Below are 17,999 nucleotides of genomic sequence, written 5' to 3' on the forward strand. Positions count from 1 at the left end.
TTAGGGTCATATGATATTTTCCGCAGCTCTCCACTGTCGGAGCTCCTTGTTCCAATGCTAATGACAATGATGCCCTGCTGCTTGAGAACAGAGGCTGGAATATCTATATTGTCAAAAGACCTTCCACCATTTAGTAGAATCATGATCTGTGGAACACCTTGCAGGCTCCTACTCCCGGCGATGTTTGTAAAGACGTTGTCCCTGACGTATTGGAGGGCGGCCCCGGTGTTGAGGGGTCTGCCTCCTCTGTGTCTCAGCCCTCTTACTGAATCCACAATATCTTCTTTTGTGGTGTATGTATTCAAATAGAAATGGACCTCTGCATCTCTGCTGTATTGGACTACAGAGACACGGTCTTTGCTTTCTCCAACATTGAGTTTCTCTACCACTTTCTCAACAAAATCACGCATAGCAGGGAAGCCATTCCTTGTGCCATCAGAACCATCCAGAAGGAAAACAATATCCCTTTGGGTAGGGTCAACTGGGAGAAGACAGGAAGACAAAAAATTAAAACTATTGCAAAAGGTAAGTTTTTGTACTAATCATACGGTTAGAAACTACTTTTTGAAAAGCACAAGCCCTGCGTTCTCTAATTTTTTATAGTAAGGAAGCAAACCATAACCTCTTTTAACAAATTAACAGCGAGCTAAAAAGGTATTTCACTGGACTCATATACCACACTGTTGGTGAAACAAGTCAAGTTGCCTTTCAGGACAGTAAGAGGCTGTTTCTGTTTACATACCAAGTACAGTTGTTGATTCTGGGGTGACGTCAATAACCAAAGCCTCCAAGGAGGACTGAAGTTGCTGTTGGATGCGTTGAAGGTCAGTGAAATCAGACACAGAGAGAGCAGAATTGTCATCGTGGGATATCTTCTGCAGTTCTCTGCTATCAGACCCCTTAGTTCCAATTGCAAAGGTCAAGACACCCAGCTGTTTGAGAGCAGAGGCTGGTGCATCAACACTGTCAGAAGACCGTCCACCACTTAGCAATATCAGGACCTGAGGAACTCCTTCCAGGCGCCTGCTTCCGGCAGAGGCCGTGAAGACATTATTCCTCAAGTACTGGAGAGCTGCTCCAGTGTTGAGGGGTCTTCCGCCTTTGTGCCTCAAACCTCTGACAGTGTCAAGGATCTCGACTTTTGTCGCATATGTGTTCAAATAGAACTGGACAGCTGGATCTCTGCTGTACTGAACCACTGAGACACGGTCTTTGTTATCATCCACACTGAGTCTCTCTACTACTCTTTGGACAAAGTCTTGCATAGCTGGGAATCCAGTTCTAGTGCCATCAGATCCATCCAACAAGAATACAACATCTCTTCCTGTTGGCTCTGTCACCACTGGGAAACATAGAATTTAAGACGTATTTAGGTTCATGTTTCAAATATTTACCGTACAAAAGTCAGATGATAAAAGTCAACCCCAAGGTTTTCAAATGTACTCTATTAATCCAAGCTCAACTGTTTTGTTAAAGTTGCACTGGCTGACCTGAACTTGAAGAAATACACTTTAATACAGCTCAAGTTGCGTACTACCATCATCTTGAAATGCAAATTCAGTCACGTTCTTACCAGTTACTGTTGGTATCATGGGTGTGGCCATCACTATCCTTGTGCTCATTAGAGAGGTGAGCTGTTCTTGAACACTGGGGAGGTCAGTGAACTCAGACACGGTTAGAGTGTAATTAGGGTCATATGATATTTTCCGCAGCTCTCCACTGTCGGAGCTCCTTGTTCCAATGCTAATGACAATGATGCCCTGCTGCTTGAGAACAGAGGCTGGAATATCTATATTGTCAAAAGACCTTCCACCATTTAGTAGAATCATGATCTGTGGAACACCTTGCAGGCTCCTACTCCCGGCGATGTTTGTAAAGACGTTGTCCCTGACGTATTGGAGGGCGGCCCCGGTGTTGAGGGGTCTGCCTCCTCTGTGTCTCAGCCCTCTTACTGAATCCACAATATCTTCTTTTGTGGTATATGTATTCAAATAGAAATGGACCTCTGCATCTCTGCTGTATTGGACTACAGAGACACGGTCTTTGCTTTCTCCAACATTGAGTTTCTCTACCACTTTCTCAACAAAATCACGCATAGCAGGGAAGCCATTCCTTGTGCCATCAGAACCATCCAGAAGGAAAACAATATCCCTTTGGGTAGGGTCAACTGGGAGAAGACAGGAAGACAAAAAATTAAAACTATTGCAAAAGGTAAGTTTTTGTACTAATCATACGGTTAGAAACTACTTTTTGAAAAGCACAAGCCCTGCGTTCTCTAATTTTTTATAGTAAGGAAGCAAACCATAACCTCTTTTAACAAATTAACAGCGAGCTAAAAAGGTATTTCACTGGACTCATATACCACACTGTTGGTGAAACAAGTCAAGTTGCCTTTCAGGACAGTAAGAGGCTGTTTCTGTTTACATACCAAGTACAGTTGTTGATTCTGGGGTGACGTCAATAACCAAAGCCTCCAAGGAGGACTGAAGTTGCTGTTGGATGCGTTGAAGGTCAGTGAAATCAGACACAGAGAGAGCAGAATTGTCATCGTGGGATATCTTCTGCAGTTCTCTGCTATCAGACCCCTTAGTTCCAATTGCAAAGGTCAAGACACCCAGCTGTTTGAGAGCAGAGGCTGGTGCATCAACACTGTCAGAAGACCGTCCACCACTTAGCAATATCAGGACCTGTGGAACTCCTTCCAGGCGCCTGCTTCCGGCAGAGGCCGTGAAGACATTATTCCTCAAGTACTGGAGAGCTGCTCCAGTGTTGAGGGGTCTTCCGCCTTTGTGCCTCAAACCTCTGACAGTGTCAAGGATCTCGACTTTTGTCGCATATGTGTTCAAATAGAACTGGACAGCTGGATCTCTGCTGTACTGAACCACTGAGACACGGTCTTTGTTATCATCCACACTGAGTCTCTCTACTACTCTTTGGACAAAGTCTTGCATAGCTGGGAATCCAGTTCTAGTACCATCAGATCCATCCAACAAGAATACAACATCTCTTCCTGTTGGCTCTGTCACCACTGGGAAACATAGAATTTAAGACGTATTTAGGTTCATGTTTCAAATATTTACCGTACAAAAGTCAGATGATAAAAGTCAACCCCAAGGTTTTCAAATGTACTCTATTAATCCAAGCTCAACTGTTTTGTTAAAGTTGCACTGGCTGACCTGAACTTGAAGAAATACACTTTAATACAGTTCAAGTTGCGTACTACCATCATCTTGAAATGCAAATTCAGTCACGTTCTTACCAGTTACTGTTGGTATCATGGGTGTGGCCATCACTAGCCCTGTGCTCATTAGAGAGGTGAGCTGTTCTTGAACACTGGGGAGGTCAGTGAACTCAGACACGGTTAGAGTGTAATTAGGGTCATATGATATTTTCCGCAGCTCTCCACTGTCGGAGCTCCTTGTTCCAATGCCAATGACAATGATGCCCTGCTGTTTGAGAACAGAGGCTGGAATATCTATATTGTCAAAAGACCTTCCACCAGTTAGTAGAATCATGATCTGTGGAACACCTTGCAGGCTCCTACTCCCGGCGATGTTTGTAAAGACGTTGTCCCTGACGTATTGGAGGGCGGCCCCGGTGTTGAGGGGTCTGCCTCCTCTGTGTCTCAGCCCTCTTACTGAATCCACAATATCTTCTTTTGTGGTGAATGTATTCAAATAGAAATGGACCTCTGCATCTCTGCTGTATTGGACTACAGAGACACGGTCTTTGCTTTCTCCAACATTGACTTTCTCTACCACTTTCTCAACAAAATCACGCATAGCAGGGAAGCCATTCCTTGTGCCATCAGAACCATCCAGAAGGAAAACAATATCCCTTTGGGTAGGGTCAACTGGGAGAAGACAGGAAGACAAAAAATTAAAACTATTGCAAAAGGTAAGTTTTTGTACTAATCATACGGTTAGAAACTACTTTTTGAAAAGCACAAGCCCTGCGTTCTCTAATTTTTTATAGTAAGGAAGCAAACCATAACCTCTTTTAACAAATTAACAGCGAGCTAAAAAGGTATTTCACTGGATTCATATACCACACTGTTGGTGAAACAAGTCAAGTTGCCTTTCAGGACAGTAAGAGGCTGTTTCTGTTTACATACCAAGTACAGTTGTTGATTCTGGGGTGACGTCAATAACCAAAGCCTCCAAGGAGGACTGAAGTTGCTGTTGGATGCGTTGAAGGTCAGTGAAATCAGACACAGAGAGAGCAGAATTGTCATCGTGGGATATCTTCTGCAGTTCTCTGCTATCAGACCCCTTAGTTCCAATTGCAAAGGTCAAGACACCCAGCTGTTTGAGAGCAGAGGCTGGTGCATCAACACTGTCAGAAGACCGTCCACCACTTAGCAATATCAGGACCTGTGGAACTCCTTCCAGGCGCCTGCTTCCGGCAGAGGCCGTGAAGACATTATTCCTCAAGTACTGGAGAGCTGCTCCAGTGTTGAGGGGTCTTCCGCCTTTGTGCCTCAAACCTCTGACAGTGTCAAGGATCTCGACTTTTGTCGCATATGTGTTCAAATAGAACTGGACAGCTGGATCTCTGCTGTACTGAACCACTGAGACACGGTCTTTGTTATCATCCACACTGAGTCTCTCTACTACTCTTTGGACAAAGTCTTGCATAGCTGGGAATCCAGTTCTAGTACCATCAGATCCATCCAACAAGAATACAACATCTCTTCCTGTTGGCTGTGTCACCACTGGGAAACATAGAATTTAAGACGTATTTAGGTTCATGTTTCAAATATTTACCGTACAAAAGTCAGATGATAAAAGTCAACCCCAAGGTTTTCAAATGTACTCTATTAATCCAAGCTCAACTGTTTTGTTAAAGTTGCACTGGCTGACCTGAACTTGAAGAAATACACTTTAATACAGTTCAAGTTGCGTACTACCATCATCTTGAAATGCAAATTCAGTCACGTTCTTACCAGTTACTGTTGGTATCATGGGTGTGGCCATCACTAGCCCTGTGCTCATTAGAGAGGTGAGCTGTTCTTGAACACTGGGGAGGTCAGTGAACTCAGACACGGTTAGAGTGTAATTAGGGTCATATGATATTTTCCGCAGCTCTCCACTGTCGGAGCTCCTTGTTCCAATGCCAATGACAATGATGCCCTGCTGCTTGAGAACAGAGGCTGGAATATCTATATTGTCAAAAGACCTTCCACCATTTAGTAGAATCATGATCTGTGGAACACCTTGCAGGCTCCTACTCCCGGCGATGTTTGTAAAGACGTTGTCCCTGACGTATTGGAGGGCGGCCCCGGTGTTGAGGGGTCTGCCTCCTCTGTGTCTCAGCCCTCTTACTGAATCCACAATATCTTCTTTTGTGGTGTATGTATTCAAATAGAAATGGACCTCTGCATCTCTGCTGTATTGGACTACAGAGACACGGTCTTTGCTTTCTCCAACATTGAGTTTCTCTACCACTTTCTCAACAAAATCACGCATAGCAGGGAAGCCATTCCTTGTGCCATCAGAACCATCCAGAAGGAAAACAATATCCCTTTGGGTAGGGTCAACTGGGAGAAGACAGGAAGACAAAAAATTAAAACTATTGTAAAAGGTAAGTTTTTGTACTAATCATACGGTTAGAAACTACTTTTTGAAAAGCTCAAGCCCTGCGTTCTCTAATTTTTCATAGTAAGGAAGCAAACCACTGGATTCATATACCACTCTGTAGGTGAATCAACTCAAGTTGCCTTTCAGGACAACAAGAGGCCGTGCTTGTTAACCTCTTAAACCCTCGGCCTATTTTGAGACTTCTGCTCGAAAATGTCATACCCAAACTCTAGAGAGTGTAAATCTCTAACTACAAGGTCTATTTGAATAACTTAAATGGCAAAATAACACAAATAAATGTGATCTTTGTTAATATGTGTACATATCATTGTATATGTAACTGGTAAATGCTGAAACGAATGCTATACACAGCTCAAATTGAAAACTTTCAGGTTCGTCTTCTTTTTTTTTTGCTTAAAAGGACTTTTATTGATTTGAAATGATGCACATGAAGGCCTAAACTCTCCCAAATCATATTACAACATGTCAGCAGTCCTTTTAAAAAAACAATTGGCTTTGATAGAGTGAAGTATGCCTGAGAAATCAATGCCGGGTTACAGGTCAGCTGAGGTCAGCCAACGTCAATTCTGGATTTGGAAGCAGCCGATATAGTTATTTTATTGTACTTTTATATACTATACAACTATATATTTCACTTCTTTTACCACTAATAGTGTTCAATCTATCTAATACAGCAGTTTGGTATCATTTTGAGAGCCTGGGCCATATAAAAACCTGTAAAACATGGCTCATTTTCGTCAGAGTTTAAGTTTTACCTGATGCAATTGAACCTAACACAGCCTGTGATCGGCCGATTTGCGCGAATCTCAAAGATCTGACTCCGGAAGAGTGTGGGCAGTGTAGTCATACCTTCTTTGAGTTGTTTGAAAGAATTTTAAGCCAATAAAATCATCAAAAACTGTTATCCGCCCCCATGGGTTAAACCAATTGGCCAAAACTGAAATTATTACTCATTCGTCATAGAAGCTCGAGAGACTGTTTTTTTCACAGAACGAGCAGAGAGACTGCTGCCAAATGGCTCAACGGATTCATTTATTTTTCTGCTGATTTTCATCCAGGAAACATTTAAAAGGTACGGAGCTTTTCAATTTTTATGACGATGGGCTGAGTTGATATCTTATGGCAGATCAATAGTAACTGTCTAATGGTTTAAAGTAGAATAATTTGGAGGCTATAGTTCGATGCAGTGTGTTCTGCTCGTCCTCCTGAAGTGTGCCTGTGAAAATGCCGTAGTTCGCGGCTGGGATCGATAACGGTGAACATTGCTCGCTTCTCCTGGCAAGAAATAGGTGAAGTTGTGGTAGTACTTGTAGTACCTTGAAGTACTTTGTCTTTATATATGTTTTTGAGTAATTAAAATAGGTTACATGGTCAATTTGATCACAATCTCTTCGTCAAGTAGGTTTTTGAAGTATTTTAAAATATCATTTCATTCGTTCTCAGAAGTGATTTGTACTACATGTGTGTACTCTTCGCGGTTTTAACGTACCGACTACAGTTGTTGATTCTGGGGTGAAGTCAATAACCACAGCCTCCAAGGAGGACTGAAGTTGCTGTTGGATACGTTGAAGGTCAGTAAAATAAGACACAGAGAGAACAGAATTGGCATCGTGGGATATCTTCTGCAGTTCTCTGCTATCGGACCTCTTGGTTCCAATTGCAAAGATCAAGACACCCAGCTGTTTGAGAGCAGAAGCTGGTGCATCAACACTATCAGAAGACCTTCCACCACTTAGCAATATCAGGACCTGAGGAACTCCTTCCAGGCGCCTGCTTCCAGCAGAGACTGACAAGACATTATCCCTCACGTACTGGAGAGCTGCTCCAGTGTTGAGGGGTCTTCCGCCTTTGTGCTTCAAACCTCTGACAATGTCAAGGATCTCAGCTTTTGTCCCGTATGTGTTTAAATAGAACTGGACAGCTGGATCTCTACTGTACTGAACCACTGAGACACGGTCTTTGTTATCATCCACACTGAGTTTTTCTACTACTCTTTCCAAAAAGTCTCGTAGAGCTGGGAATCCAGTTCTAGTTCCATCAGATCCATCCAACAAGAACACAACATCTCGTCCTGTTGGTTGTGTCTCCACTAGAGGAGATAGAATTTGAGACATATTTAGGTTGGTGTGTCAAATATTTCTTGTGCTAAAGTAAGATGTTGAAAGGTAACCTCAAGGTTTAGAAATGTCCTCTTTTAATGCTGGCACAACTGTTTTGCAACATTGCCACTAGCTGACCTGAACTTAGAGTAATTCACTTGATAATAGTTCAGTTTGCATTCTACCATGAATTTGAAATGTAAAACTCAGTCCCTCTCTTACCAGTTACTGTTGGTGTAATGGGCGTGGCCCTCACTAGCCCTGTGCTGATTAGAGAGGAGAGCTTTTCCTGGACACTGGGGAGGTCAGTGAAATCAGACACTGATAGAGTGTAATTAGGGTCATATGATATTTTCTGCAGCTCTTCACTGTCAGAGCTTCTTATTCCAATTCCAATGACATTGATGCCCTGTTGTCTGAGAACAGAGGCGGGGGTATCTACATTGTCAAAAGATCTTCCAGCATTTAGCAGGATCAATATCTGTGGTACACCTTGCTGGCGCCTACTCCCAGCAGGGTTTGTAAAGACAGTGTCGCTGACATATTTGAGAGCGGCCCCGGTGTTGAGGGGTTTGCCTCCTCTGTGTCTCAACCCTCTGACCAAATCAACAATATCCTCTTTTTTGGTGTATGTATTCAGATAGAAATGGACCTCTGCATCTCTGCTGTACTGGACGACAGACACACGGTCTTTGTTTTCTCCCACATTTAGTTTCATAATTACTTTCTCGATAAAATCACGCATAGCAGGGAAGCCTTTCCTTGTGCTATCAGAACCATCCAGAAGGAATACAATATCGTTTTTGGCCGTGTAAACTGAGAAGACAGGAAGACAAAAAATAAAACACTTTTTTCAAAGTATGCTCGTGAACTTGTCTTAAAGTTGTGGATTCTTTTTAAAAAAGCACTTAATACTGCCTACTTTATTTAAAAATAGTATGGAAGCACACCACCACCTCATTTCAAATAGAAAAGTGTAGCTTATCAGGAATTTCACTTAATTTGATTCACTGAGTGTAAGTGAAACAAGTCAGGTAGCCTTTCAGGCCAGCAAGAGGCTGTCCTTGTTAACATACCAAGTACAGTTGGTGATTCTGGGGTGACGTCAATAACCAAAGCCTCCAAGGAGGACTGAAGTTGCTGTTGGATACGTTGAAGGTCAGTAAAATCAGACACAGAGAGAACAGAATTGGCATCGTGGGATATCTTCTGCAGTTCTCTGCTATCGGACCTCTTGGTTCCAATTGCAAAGATCAAGACACCCAGCTGTTTGAGAGCAGAAGCTGGTGCATCAACACTATCAGAAGACCTTCCACCACTTAGCAATATCAGGACCTGAGGAACTCCTTCCAGGCGCCTGCTTCCAGCAGAGACTGACAAGACATTATCCCTCACGTACTGGAGAGCTGCTCCAGTGTTGAGGGGTCTTCCGCCTTTGTGCTTCAAACCTCTGACAATGTCAAGGATCTCAGCTTTTGTCCCGTATGTGTTTAAATAGAACTGGACAGCTGGATCTCTACTGTACTGAACCACTGAGACACGGTCTTTGTTATCATCCACACTGAGTTTTTCTACTACTCTTTCCAAAAAGTCTCGTAGAGCTGGGAATCCAGTTCTAGTTCCATCAGATCCATCCAACAAGAACACAACATCTCGTCCTGTTGGTTGTGTCTCCACTAGAGGAGATAGAATTTGAGACATATTTAGGTTGGTGTGTCAAATATTTCTTGTGCTAAAGTAAGATGTTGAAAGGTAACCTCAAGGTTTAGAAATGTCCTCTTTTAATGCTGGCACAACTGTTTTGCAACATTGCCACTAGCTGACCTGAACTTAGAGTAATTCACTTGATAATAGTTCAGTTTGCATTCTACCATGAATTTGAAATGTAAAACTCAGTCCCTCTCTTACCAGTTACTGTTGGTGTAATGGGCGTGGCCCTCACTAGCCCTGTGCTGATTAGAGAGGAGAGCTTTTCCTGGACACTGGGGAGGTCAGTGAAATCAGACACTGATAGAGTGTAATTAGGGTCATATGATATTTTCTGCAGCTCTTCACTGTCAGAGCTTCTTATTCCAATTCCAATGACATTGATGCCCTGTTGTCTGAGAACAGAGGCGGGGGTATCTACATTGTCAAAAGATCTTCCAGCATTTAGCAGGATCAATATCTGTGGTACACCTTGCTGGCGCCTACTCCCAGCAGGGTTTGTAAAGACAGTGTCGCTGACATATTTGAGGGCGGCCCCAGTGTTGAGGGGTTTGCCTCCTCTGTGTCTCAACCCTCTGACCAAATCAACAATATCCTCTTTTTTGGTGTATGTATTCAGATAGAAATGGACCTCTGCATCTCTGCTGTACTGGACGACAGACACACGGTCTTTGTTTTCTCCCACATTTAGTTTCATAATTACTTTCTCGATAAAATCACGCATAGCAGGGAAGCCTTTCCTTGTGCTATCAGAACCATCCAGAAGGAATACAATATCGTTTTTGGCCGTGTAAACTGAGAAGACAGGAAGACAAAAAATAAAACACTTTTTTCAAAGTATGCTCGTGAACTTGTCTTAAAGTTGTGGATTCTTTTTAAAAAAGCACTTAATACTGCCTACTTTATTTAAAAATAGTATGGAAGCACACCACCACCTCATTTCAAATAGAAAAGTGTAGCTTATCAGGAATTTCACTTAATTTGATTCACTGAGTGTAAGTGAAACAAGTCAGGTAGCCTTTCAGGCCAGCAAGAGGCTGTCCTTGTTAACATACCAAGTACAGTTGGTGATTCTGGGGTGACGTCAATAACCAAAGCCTCCAAGTAGGACTGAAGTTGCTGTTGGATACGTTGAAGGTCAGTAAAATCAGACACAGAGAGAGCAGAATTGGCATCGTGGGATATCTTCTGCAGTTCTCTGCTATCGGACCTCTTGGTTCCAATTGCAAAGATCAAGACACCCAGCTGTTTGAGAGCAGAGGCTGGTGCATCAACACTATCAGAAGACCTTCCACCACTTAGCAATATCAGGACCTGAGGAACTCCTTCCAGGCGCCTGCTTCCAGCAGAGACTGACAAGACATTATCCCTCACGTACTGGAGAGCTGCTCCAGTGTTGAGGGGTCTTCCGCCTTTGTGCTTCAAACCTCTGACAATGTCAAGGATCTCAGCTTTTGTCCCGTATGTGTTTAAATAGAACTGGACAGCTGGATCTCTGCTGTACTGAACCACTGAGACACGGTCTTTGTTATCATCCACACTGAGTTTTTCTACTACTCTTTCCAAAAAGTCTCGTAGAGCTGGGAATCCAGTTCTAGTTCCATCAGATCCATCCAACAAGAACACAACATCTCGTCCTGTTGGTTGTGTCTCCACTAGAGGAGATAGAATTTGAGACATATTTAGGTTGGTGTGTCAAATATTTCTTGTGCTAAAGTAAGATGTTGAAAGGTAACCTCAAGGTTTAGAAATGTCCTCTTTTAATGCTGGCACAACTGTTTTGCAACATTGCCACTAGCTGACCTGAACTTAGAGTAATTCACTTGATAATAGTTCAGTTTGCATTCTACCATGAATTTGAAATGTAAAACTCAGTCCCTCTCTTACCAGTTACTGTTGGTGTAATGGGCGTGGCCCTCACTAGCCCTGTGCTGATTAGAGAGGAGAGCTTTTCCTGGACACTGGGGAGGTCAGTGAAATCAGACACTGATAGAGTGTAATTAGGGTCATATGATATTTTCTGCAGCTCTTCACTGTCAGAGCTTCTTATTCCAATTCCAATGACATTGATGCCCTGTTGTCTGAGAACAGAGGCGGGGGTATCTACATTGTCAAAAGATCTTCCAGCATTTAGCAGGATCAATATCTGTGGTACACCTTGCTGGCGCCTACTCCCAGCAGGGTTTGTAAAGACAGTGTCGCTGACATATTTGAGAGCGGCCCCGGTGTTGAGGGGTTTGCCTCCTCTGTGTCTCAACCCTCTGACCAAATCAACAATATCCTCTTTTTTGGTGTATGTATTCAGATAGAAATGGACCTCTGCATCTCTGCTGTACTGGACGACAGACACACGGTCTTTGTTTTCTCCCACATTTAGTTTCATAATTACTTTCTCGATAAAATCACGCATAGCAGGGAAGCCTTTCCTTGTGCTATCAGAACCATCCAGAAGGAATACAATATCGTTTTTGGCCGTGTAAACTGAGAAGACAGGAAGACAAAAAATAAAACACTTTTTTCAAAGTATGCTCGTGAACTTGTCTTAAAGTTGTGGATTCTTTTTAAAAAAGCACTTAATACTGCCTACTTTATTTAAAAATAGTATGGAAGCACACCACCACCTCATTTCAAATAGAAAAGTGTGGCTTATCAGGAATTTCACTTAATTTGATTCACTGAGTGTAAGTGAAACAAGTCAGGTAGCCTTTCAGGCCAGCAAGAGGCTGTCCTTGTTAACATACCAAGTACAGTTGGTGATTCTGGGGTGACGTCAATAACCAAAGCCTCCAAGGAGGACTGAAGTTGCTGTTGGATACGTTGAAGGTCAGTAAAATCAGACACAGAGAGAACAGAATTGGCATCGTGGGATATCTTCTGCAGTTCTCTGCTATCGGACCTCTTGGTTCCAATTGCAAAGATCAAGACACCCAGCTGTTTGAGAGCAGAAGCTGGTGCATCAACACTATCAGAAGACCTTCCACCACTTAGCAATATCAGGACCTGAGGAACTCCTTCCAGGCGCCTGCTTCCAGCAGAGACTGACAAGACATTATCCCTCACGTACTGGAGAGCTGCTCCAGTGTTGAGGGGTCTTCCGCCTTTGTGCTTCAAACCTCTGACAATGTCAAGGATCTCAGCTTTTGTCCCGTATGTGTTTAAATAGAACTGGACAGCTGGATCTCTACTGTACTGAACCACTGAGACACGGTCTTTGTTATCATCCACACTGAGTTTTTCTACTACTCTTTCCAAAAAGTCTCGTAGAGCTGGGAATCCAGTTCTAGTTCCATCAGATCCATCCAACAAGAACACAACATCTCGTCCTGTTGGTTGTGTCTCCACTAGAGGAGATAGAATTTGAGACATATTTAGGTTGGTGTGTCAAATATTTCTTGTGCTAAAGTAAGATGTTGAAAGGTAACCTCAAGGTTTAGAAATGTCCTCTTTTAATGCTGGCACAACTGTTTTGCAACATTGCCACTAGCTGACCTGAACTTAGAGTAATTCACTTGATAATAGTTCAGTTTGCATTCTACCATGAATTTGAAATGTAAAACTCAGTCCCTCTCTTACCAGTTACTGTTGGTGTAATGGGCGTGGCCCTCACTAGCCCTGTGCTGATTAGAGAGGAGAGCTTTTCCTGGACACTGGGGAGGTCAGTGAAATCAGACACTGATAGAGTGTAATTAGGGTCATATGATATTTTCTGCAGCTCTTCACTGTCAGAGCTTCTTATTCCAATTCCAATGACATTGATGCCCTGTTGTCTGAGAACAGAGGCGGGGGTATCTACATTGTCAAAAGATCTTCCAGCATTTAGCAGGATCAATATCTGTGGTACACCTTGCTGGCGCCTACTCCCAGCAGGGTTTGTAAAGACAGTGTCGCTGACATATTTGAGGGCGGCCCCAGTGTTGAGGGGTTTGCCTCCTCTGTGTCTCAACCCTCTGACCAAATCAACAATATCCTCTTTTTTGGTGTATGTATTCAGATAGAAATGGACCTCTGCATCTCTGCTGTACTGGACGACAGACACACGGTCTTTGTTTTCTCCCACATTTAGTTTCATAATTACTTTCTCGATAAAATCACGCATAGCAGGGAAGCCTTTCCTTGTGCTATCAGAACCATCCAGAAGGACTACAATATCGTTTTTGGCCGTGTAAACTGAGAAGACAGGAAGACAAAAAATAAAACACTTTTTTCAAAGTATGCTCGTGAACTTGTCTTAAAGTTGTGGATTCTTTTTAAAAAAGCACTTAATACTGCCTACTTTATTTAAAAATAGTATGGAAGCACACCACCACCTCATTTCAAATAGAAAAGTGTAGCTTATCAGGAATTTCACTTAATTTGATTCACTGAGTGTAAGTGAAACAAGTCAGGTAGCCTTTCAGGCCAGCAAGAGGCTGTCCTTGTTAACATACCAAGTACAGTTGGTGATTCTGGGGTGACGTCAATAACCAAAGCCTCCAAGGAGGACTGAAGTTGCTGTTGGATACGTTGAAGGTCAGTAAAATCAGACACAGAGAGAACAGAATTGGCATCGTGGGATATCTTCTGCAGTTCTCTGCTATCGGACCTCTTGGTTCCAATTGCAAAGATCAAGACACCCAGCTGTTTGAGAGCAGAAGCTGGTGCATCAACACTATCAGAAGACCTTCCACCACTTAGCAATATCAGGACCTGAGGAACTCCTTCCAGGCGCCTGCTTCCAGCAGAGACTGACAAGACATTATCCCTCACGTACTGGAGAGCTGCTCCAGTGTTGAGGGGTCTTCCGCCTTTGTGCTTCAAACCTCTGACAATGTCAAGGATCTCAGCTTTTGTCCCGTATGTGTTTAAATAGAACTGGACAGCTGGATCTCTACTGTACTGAACCACTGAGACACGGTCTTTGTTATCATCCACACTGAGTTTTTCTACTACTCTTTCCAAAAAGTCTCGTAGAGCTGGGAATCCAGTTCTAGTTCCATCAGATCCATCCAACAAGAACACAACATCTCGTCCTGTTGGTTGTGTCTCCACTAGAGGAGATAGAATTTGAGACATATTTAGGTTGGTGTGTCAAATATTTCTTGTGCTAAAGTAAGATGTTGAAAGGTAACCTCAAGGTTTAGAAATGTCCTCTTTTAATGCTGGCACAACTGTTTTGCAACATTGCCACTAGCTGACCTGAACTTAGAGTAATTCACTTGATAATAGTTCAGTTTGCATTCTACCATGAATTTGAAATGTAAAACTCAGTCCCTCTCTTACCAGTTACTGTTGGTGTAATGGGCGTGGCCCTCACTAGCCCTGTGCTGATTAGAGAGGAGAGCTTTTCCTGGACACTGGGGAGGTCAGTGAAATCAGACACTGATAGAGTGTAATTAGGGTCATATGATATTTTCTGCAGCTCTTCACTGTCAGAGCTTCTTATTCCAATTCCAATGACATTGATGCCCTGTTGTCTGAGAACAGAGGCGGGGGTATCTACATTGTCAAAAGATCTTCCAGCATTTAGCAGGATCAATATCTGTGGTACACCTTGCTGGCGCCTACTCCCAGCAGGGTTTGTAAAGACAGTGTCGCTGACATATTTGAGGGCGGCCCCAGTGTTGAGGGGTTTGCCTCCTCTGTGTCTCAACCCTCTGACCAAATCAACAATATCCTCTTTTTTGGTGTATGTATTCAGATAGAAATGGACCTCTGCATCTCTGCTGTACTGGACGACAGACACACGGTCTTTGTTTTCTCCCACATTTAGTTTCATAATTACTTTCTCGATAAAATCACGCATAGCAGGGAAGCCTTTCCTTGTGCTATCAGAACCATCCAGAAGGAATACAATATCGTTTTTGGCCGTGTAAACTGAGAAGACAGGAAGACAAAAAATAAAACACTTTTTTCAAAGTATGCTCGTGAACTTGTCTTAAAGTTGTGGATTCTTTTTAAAAAAGCACTTAATACTGCCTACTTTATTTAAAAATAGTATGGAAGCACACCACCACCTCATTTCAAATAGAAAAGTGTAGCTTATCAGGAATTTCACTTAATTTGATTCACTGAGTGTAAGTGAAACAAGTCAGGTAGCCTTTCAGGCCAGCAAGAGGCTGTCCTTGTTAACATACCAAGTACAGTTGGTGATTCTGGGGTGACGTCAATAACCAAAGCCTCCAAGTAGGACTGAAGTTGCTGTTGGATACGTTGAAGGTCAGTAAAATCAGACACAGAGAGAGCAGAATTGGCATCGTGGGATATCTTCTGCAGTTCTCTGCTATCGGACCTCTTGGTTCCAATTGCAAAGATCAAGACACCCAGCTGTTTGAGAGCAGAGGCTGGTGCATCAACACTATCAGAAGACCTTCCACCACTTAGCAATATCAGGACCTGAGGAACTCCTTCCAGGCGCCTGCTTCCAGCAGAGACTGACAAGACATTATCCCTCACGTACTGGAGAGCTGCTCCAGTGTTGAGGGGTCTTCCGCCTTTGTGCTTCAAACCTCTGACAATGTCAAGGATCTCAGCTTTTGTCCCGTATGTGTTTAAATAGAACTGGACAGCTGGATCTCTGCTGTACTGAACCACTGAGACACGGTCTTTGTTATCATCCACACTGAGTTTTTCTACTACTCTTTCCAAAAAGTCTCGTAGAGCTGGGAATCCAGTTCTAGTTCCATCAGATCCATCCAACAAGAACACAACATCTCGTCCTGTTGGTTGTGTCTCCACTAGAGGAGATAGAATTTGAGACATATTTAGGTTGGTGTGTCAAATATTTCTTGTGCTAAAGTAAGATGTTGAAAGGTAACCTCAAGGTTTAGAAATGTCCTCTTTTAATGCTGGCACAACTGTTTTGCAACATTGCCACTAGCTGACCTGAACTTAGAGTAATTCACTTGATAATAGTTCAGTTTGCATTCTACCATGAATTTGAAATGTAAAACTCAGTCCCTCTCTTACCAGTTACTGTTGGTGTAATGGGCGTGGCCCTCACTAGCCCTGTGCTGATTAGAGAGGAGAGCTTTTCCTGGACACTGGGGAGGTCAGTGAAATCAGACACTGATAGAGTGTAATTAGGGTCATATGATATTTTCTGCAGCTCTTCACTGTCAGAGCTTCTTATTCCAATTCCAATGACATTGATGCCCTGTTGTCTGAGAACAGAGGCGGGGGTATCTACATTGTCAAAAGATCTTCCAGCATTTAGCAGGATCAATATCTGTGGTACACCTTGCTGGCGCCTACTCCCAGCAGGGTTTGTAAAGACAGTGTCGCTGACATATTTGAGAGCGGCCCCGGTGTTGAGGGGTTTGCCTCCTCTGTGTCTCAACCCTCTGACCAAATCAACAATATCCTCTTTTTTGGTGTATGTATTCAGATAGAAATGGACCTCTGCATCTCTGCTGTACTGGACGACAGACACACGGTCTTTGTTTTCTCCCACATTTAGTTTCATAATTACTTTCTCGATAAAATCACGCATAGCAGGGAAGCCTTTCCTTGTGCTATCAGAACCATCCAGAAGGAATACAATATCGTTTTTGGCCGTGTAAACTGAGAAGACAGGAAGACAAAAAATAAAACACTTTTTTCAAAGTATGCTCGTGAACTTGTCTTAAAGTTGTGGATTCTTTTTAAAAAAGCACTTAATACTGCCTACTTTATTTAAAAATAGTATGGAAGCACACCACCACCTCATTTCAAATAGAAAAGTGTGGCTTATCAGGAATTTCACTTAATTTGATTCACTGAGTGTAAGTGAAACAAGTCAGGTAGCCTTTCAGGCCAGCAAGAGGCTGTCCTTGTTAACATACCAAGTACAGTTGGTGATTCTGGGGTGACGTCAATAACCAAAGCCTCCAAGGAGGACTGAAGTTGCTGTTGGATACGTTGAAGGTCAGTAAAATCAGACACAGAGAGAACAGAATTGGCATCGTGGGATATCTTCTGCAGTTCTCTGCTATCGGACCTCTTGGTTCCAATTGCAAAGATCAAGACACCCAGCTGTTTGAGAGCAGAAGCTGGTGCATCAACACTATCAGAAGACCTTCCACCACTTAGCAATATCAGGACCTGAGGAACTCCTTCCAGGCGCCTGCTTCCAGCAGAGACTGACAAGACATTATCCCTCACGTACTGGAGAGCTGCTCCAGTGTTGAGGGGTCTTCCGCCTTTGTGCTTCAAACCTCTGACAATGTCAAGGATCTCAGCTTTTGTCCCGTATGTGTTTAAATAGAACTGGACAGCTGGATCTCTACTGTACTGAACCACTGAGACACGGTCTTTGTTATCATCCACACTGAGTTTTTCTACTACTCTTTCCAAAAAGTCTCGTAGAGCTGGGAATCCAGTTCTAGTTCCATCAGATCCATCCAACAAGAACACAACATCTCGTCCTGTTGGTTGTGTCTCCACTAGAGGAGATAGAATTTGAGACATATTTAGGTTGGTGTGTCAAATATTTCTTGTGCTAAAGTAAGATGTTGAAAGGTAACCTCAAGGTTTAGAAATGTCCTCTTTTAATGCTGGCACAACTGTTTTGCAACATTGCCACTAGCTGACCTGAACTTAGAGTAATTCACTTGATAATAGTTCAGTTTGCATTCTA

At 42.9% G+C, this 17,999-nt stretch overlaps 3 protein-coding genes across 5 annotated transcripts in view; all 3 read right to left on the bottom strand.

Moving 5' to 3' along the window:
• LOC306704261 (collagen alpha-3(VI) chain-like) overlaps window positions 1–17,999 on the bottom strand; it is a 146,869-nt gene that overhangs the window by 93,951 nt on the left and 34,919 nt on the right. The window lies entirely within an intron of this gene.
• LOC306703987 (collagen alpha-3(VI) chain-like) lies at window positions 735–4,976 on the bottom strand (the record flags this gene model as incomplete). The annotated part of the gene is made up of 4 exons (XM_079170197.1): window positions 735–1,316; window positions 2,484–3,002; window positions 4,167–4,714; window positions 4,946–4,976. The coding sequence occupies 4 exons, from the start codon at window positions 4,974–4,976 to the stop codon at window positions 735–737; spliced, it is 1,680 nt and encodes a 559-aa protein (XP_079026323.1).
• On the bottom strand, window positions 7,588–16,144 carry LOC306703988 (collagen alpha-3(VI) chain-like; the record flags this gene model as incomplete). Its single annotated transcript, XM_079170198.1, has 4 exons — window positions 7,588–7,689; window positions 7,929–8,515; window positions 9,608–10,201; window positions 15,520–16,144. The coding sequence occupies 4 exons, from the start codon at window positions 16,142–16,144 to the stop codon at window positions 7,588–7,590; spliced, it is 1,908 nt and encodes a 635-aa protein (XP_079026324.1).

This window comes from Pholis gunnellus (genome assembly GCF_910591455.1).
Source record: "Pholis gunnellus genome assembly, chromosome: 12".
NCBI classification, from domain to species: domain Eukaryota; kingdom Metazoa; phylum Chordata; class Actinopteri; order Perciformes; family Pholidae; genus Pholis; species Pholis gunnellus.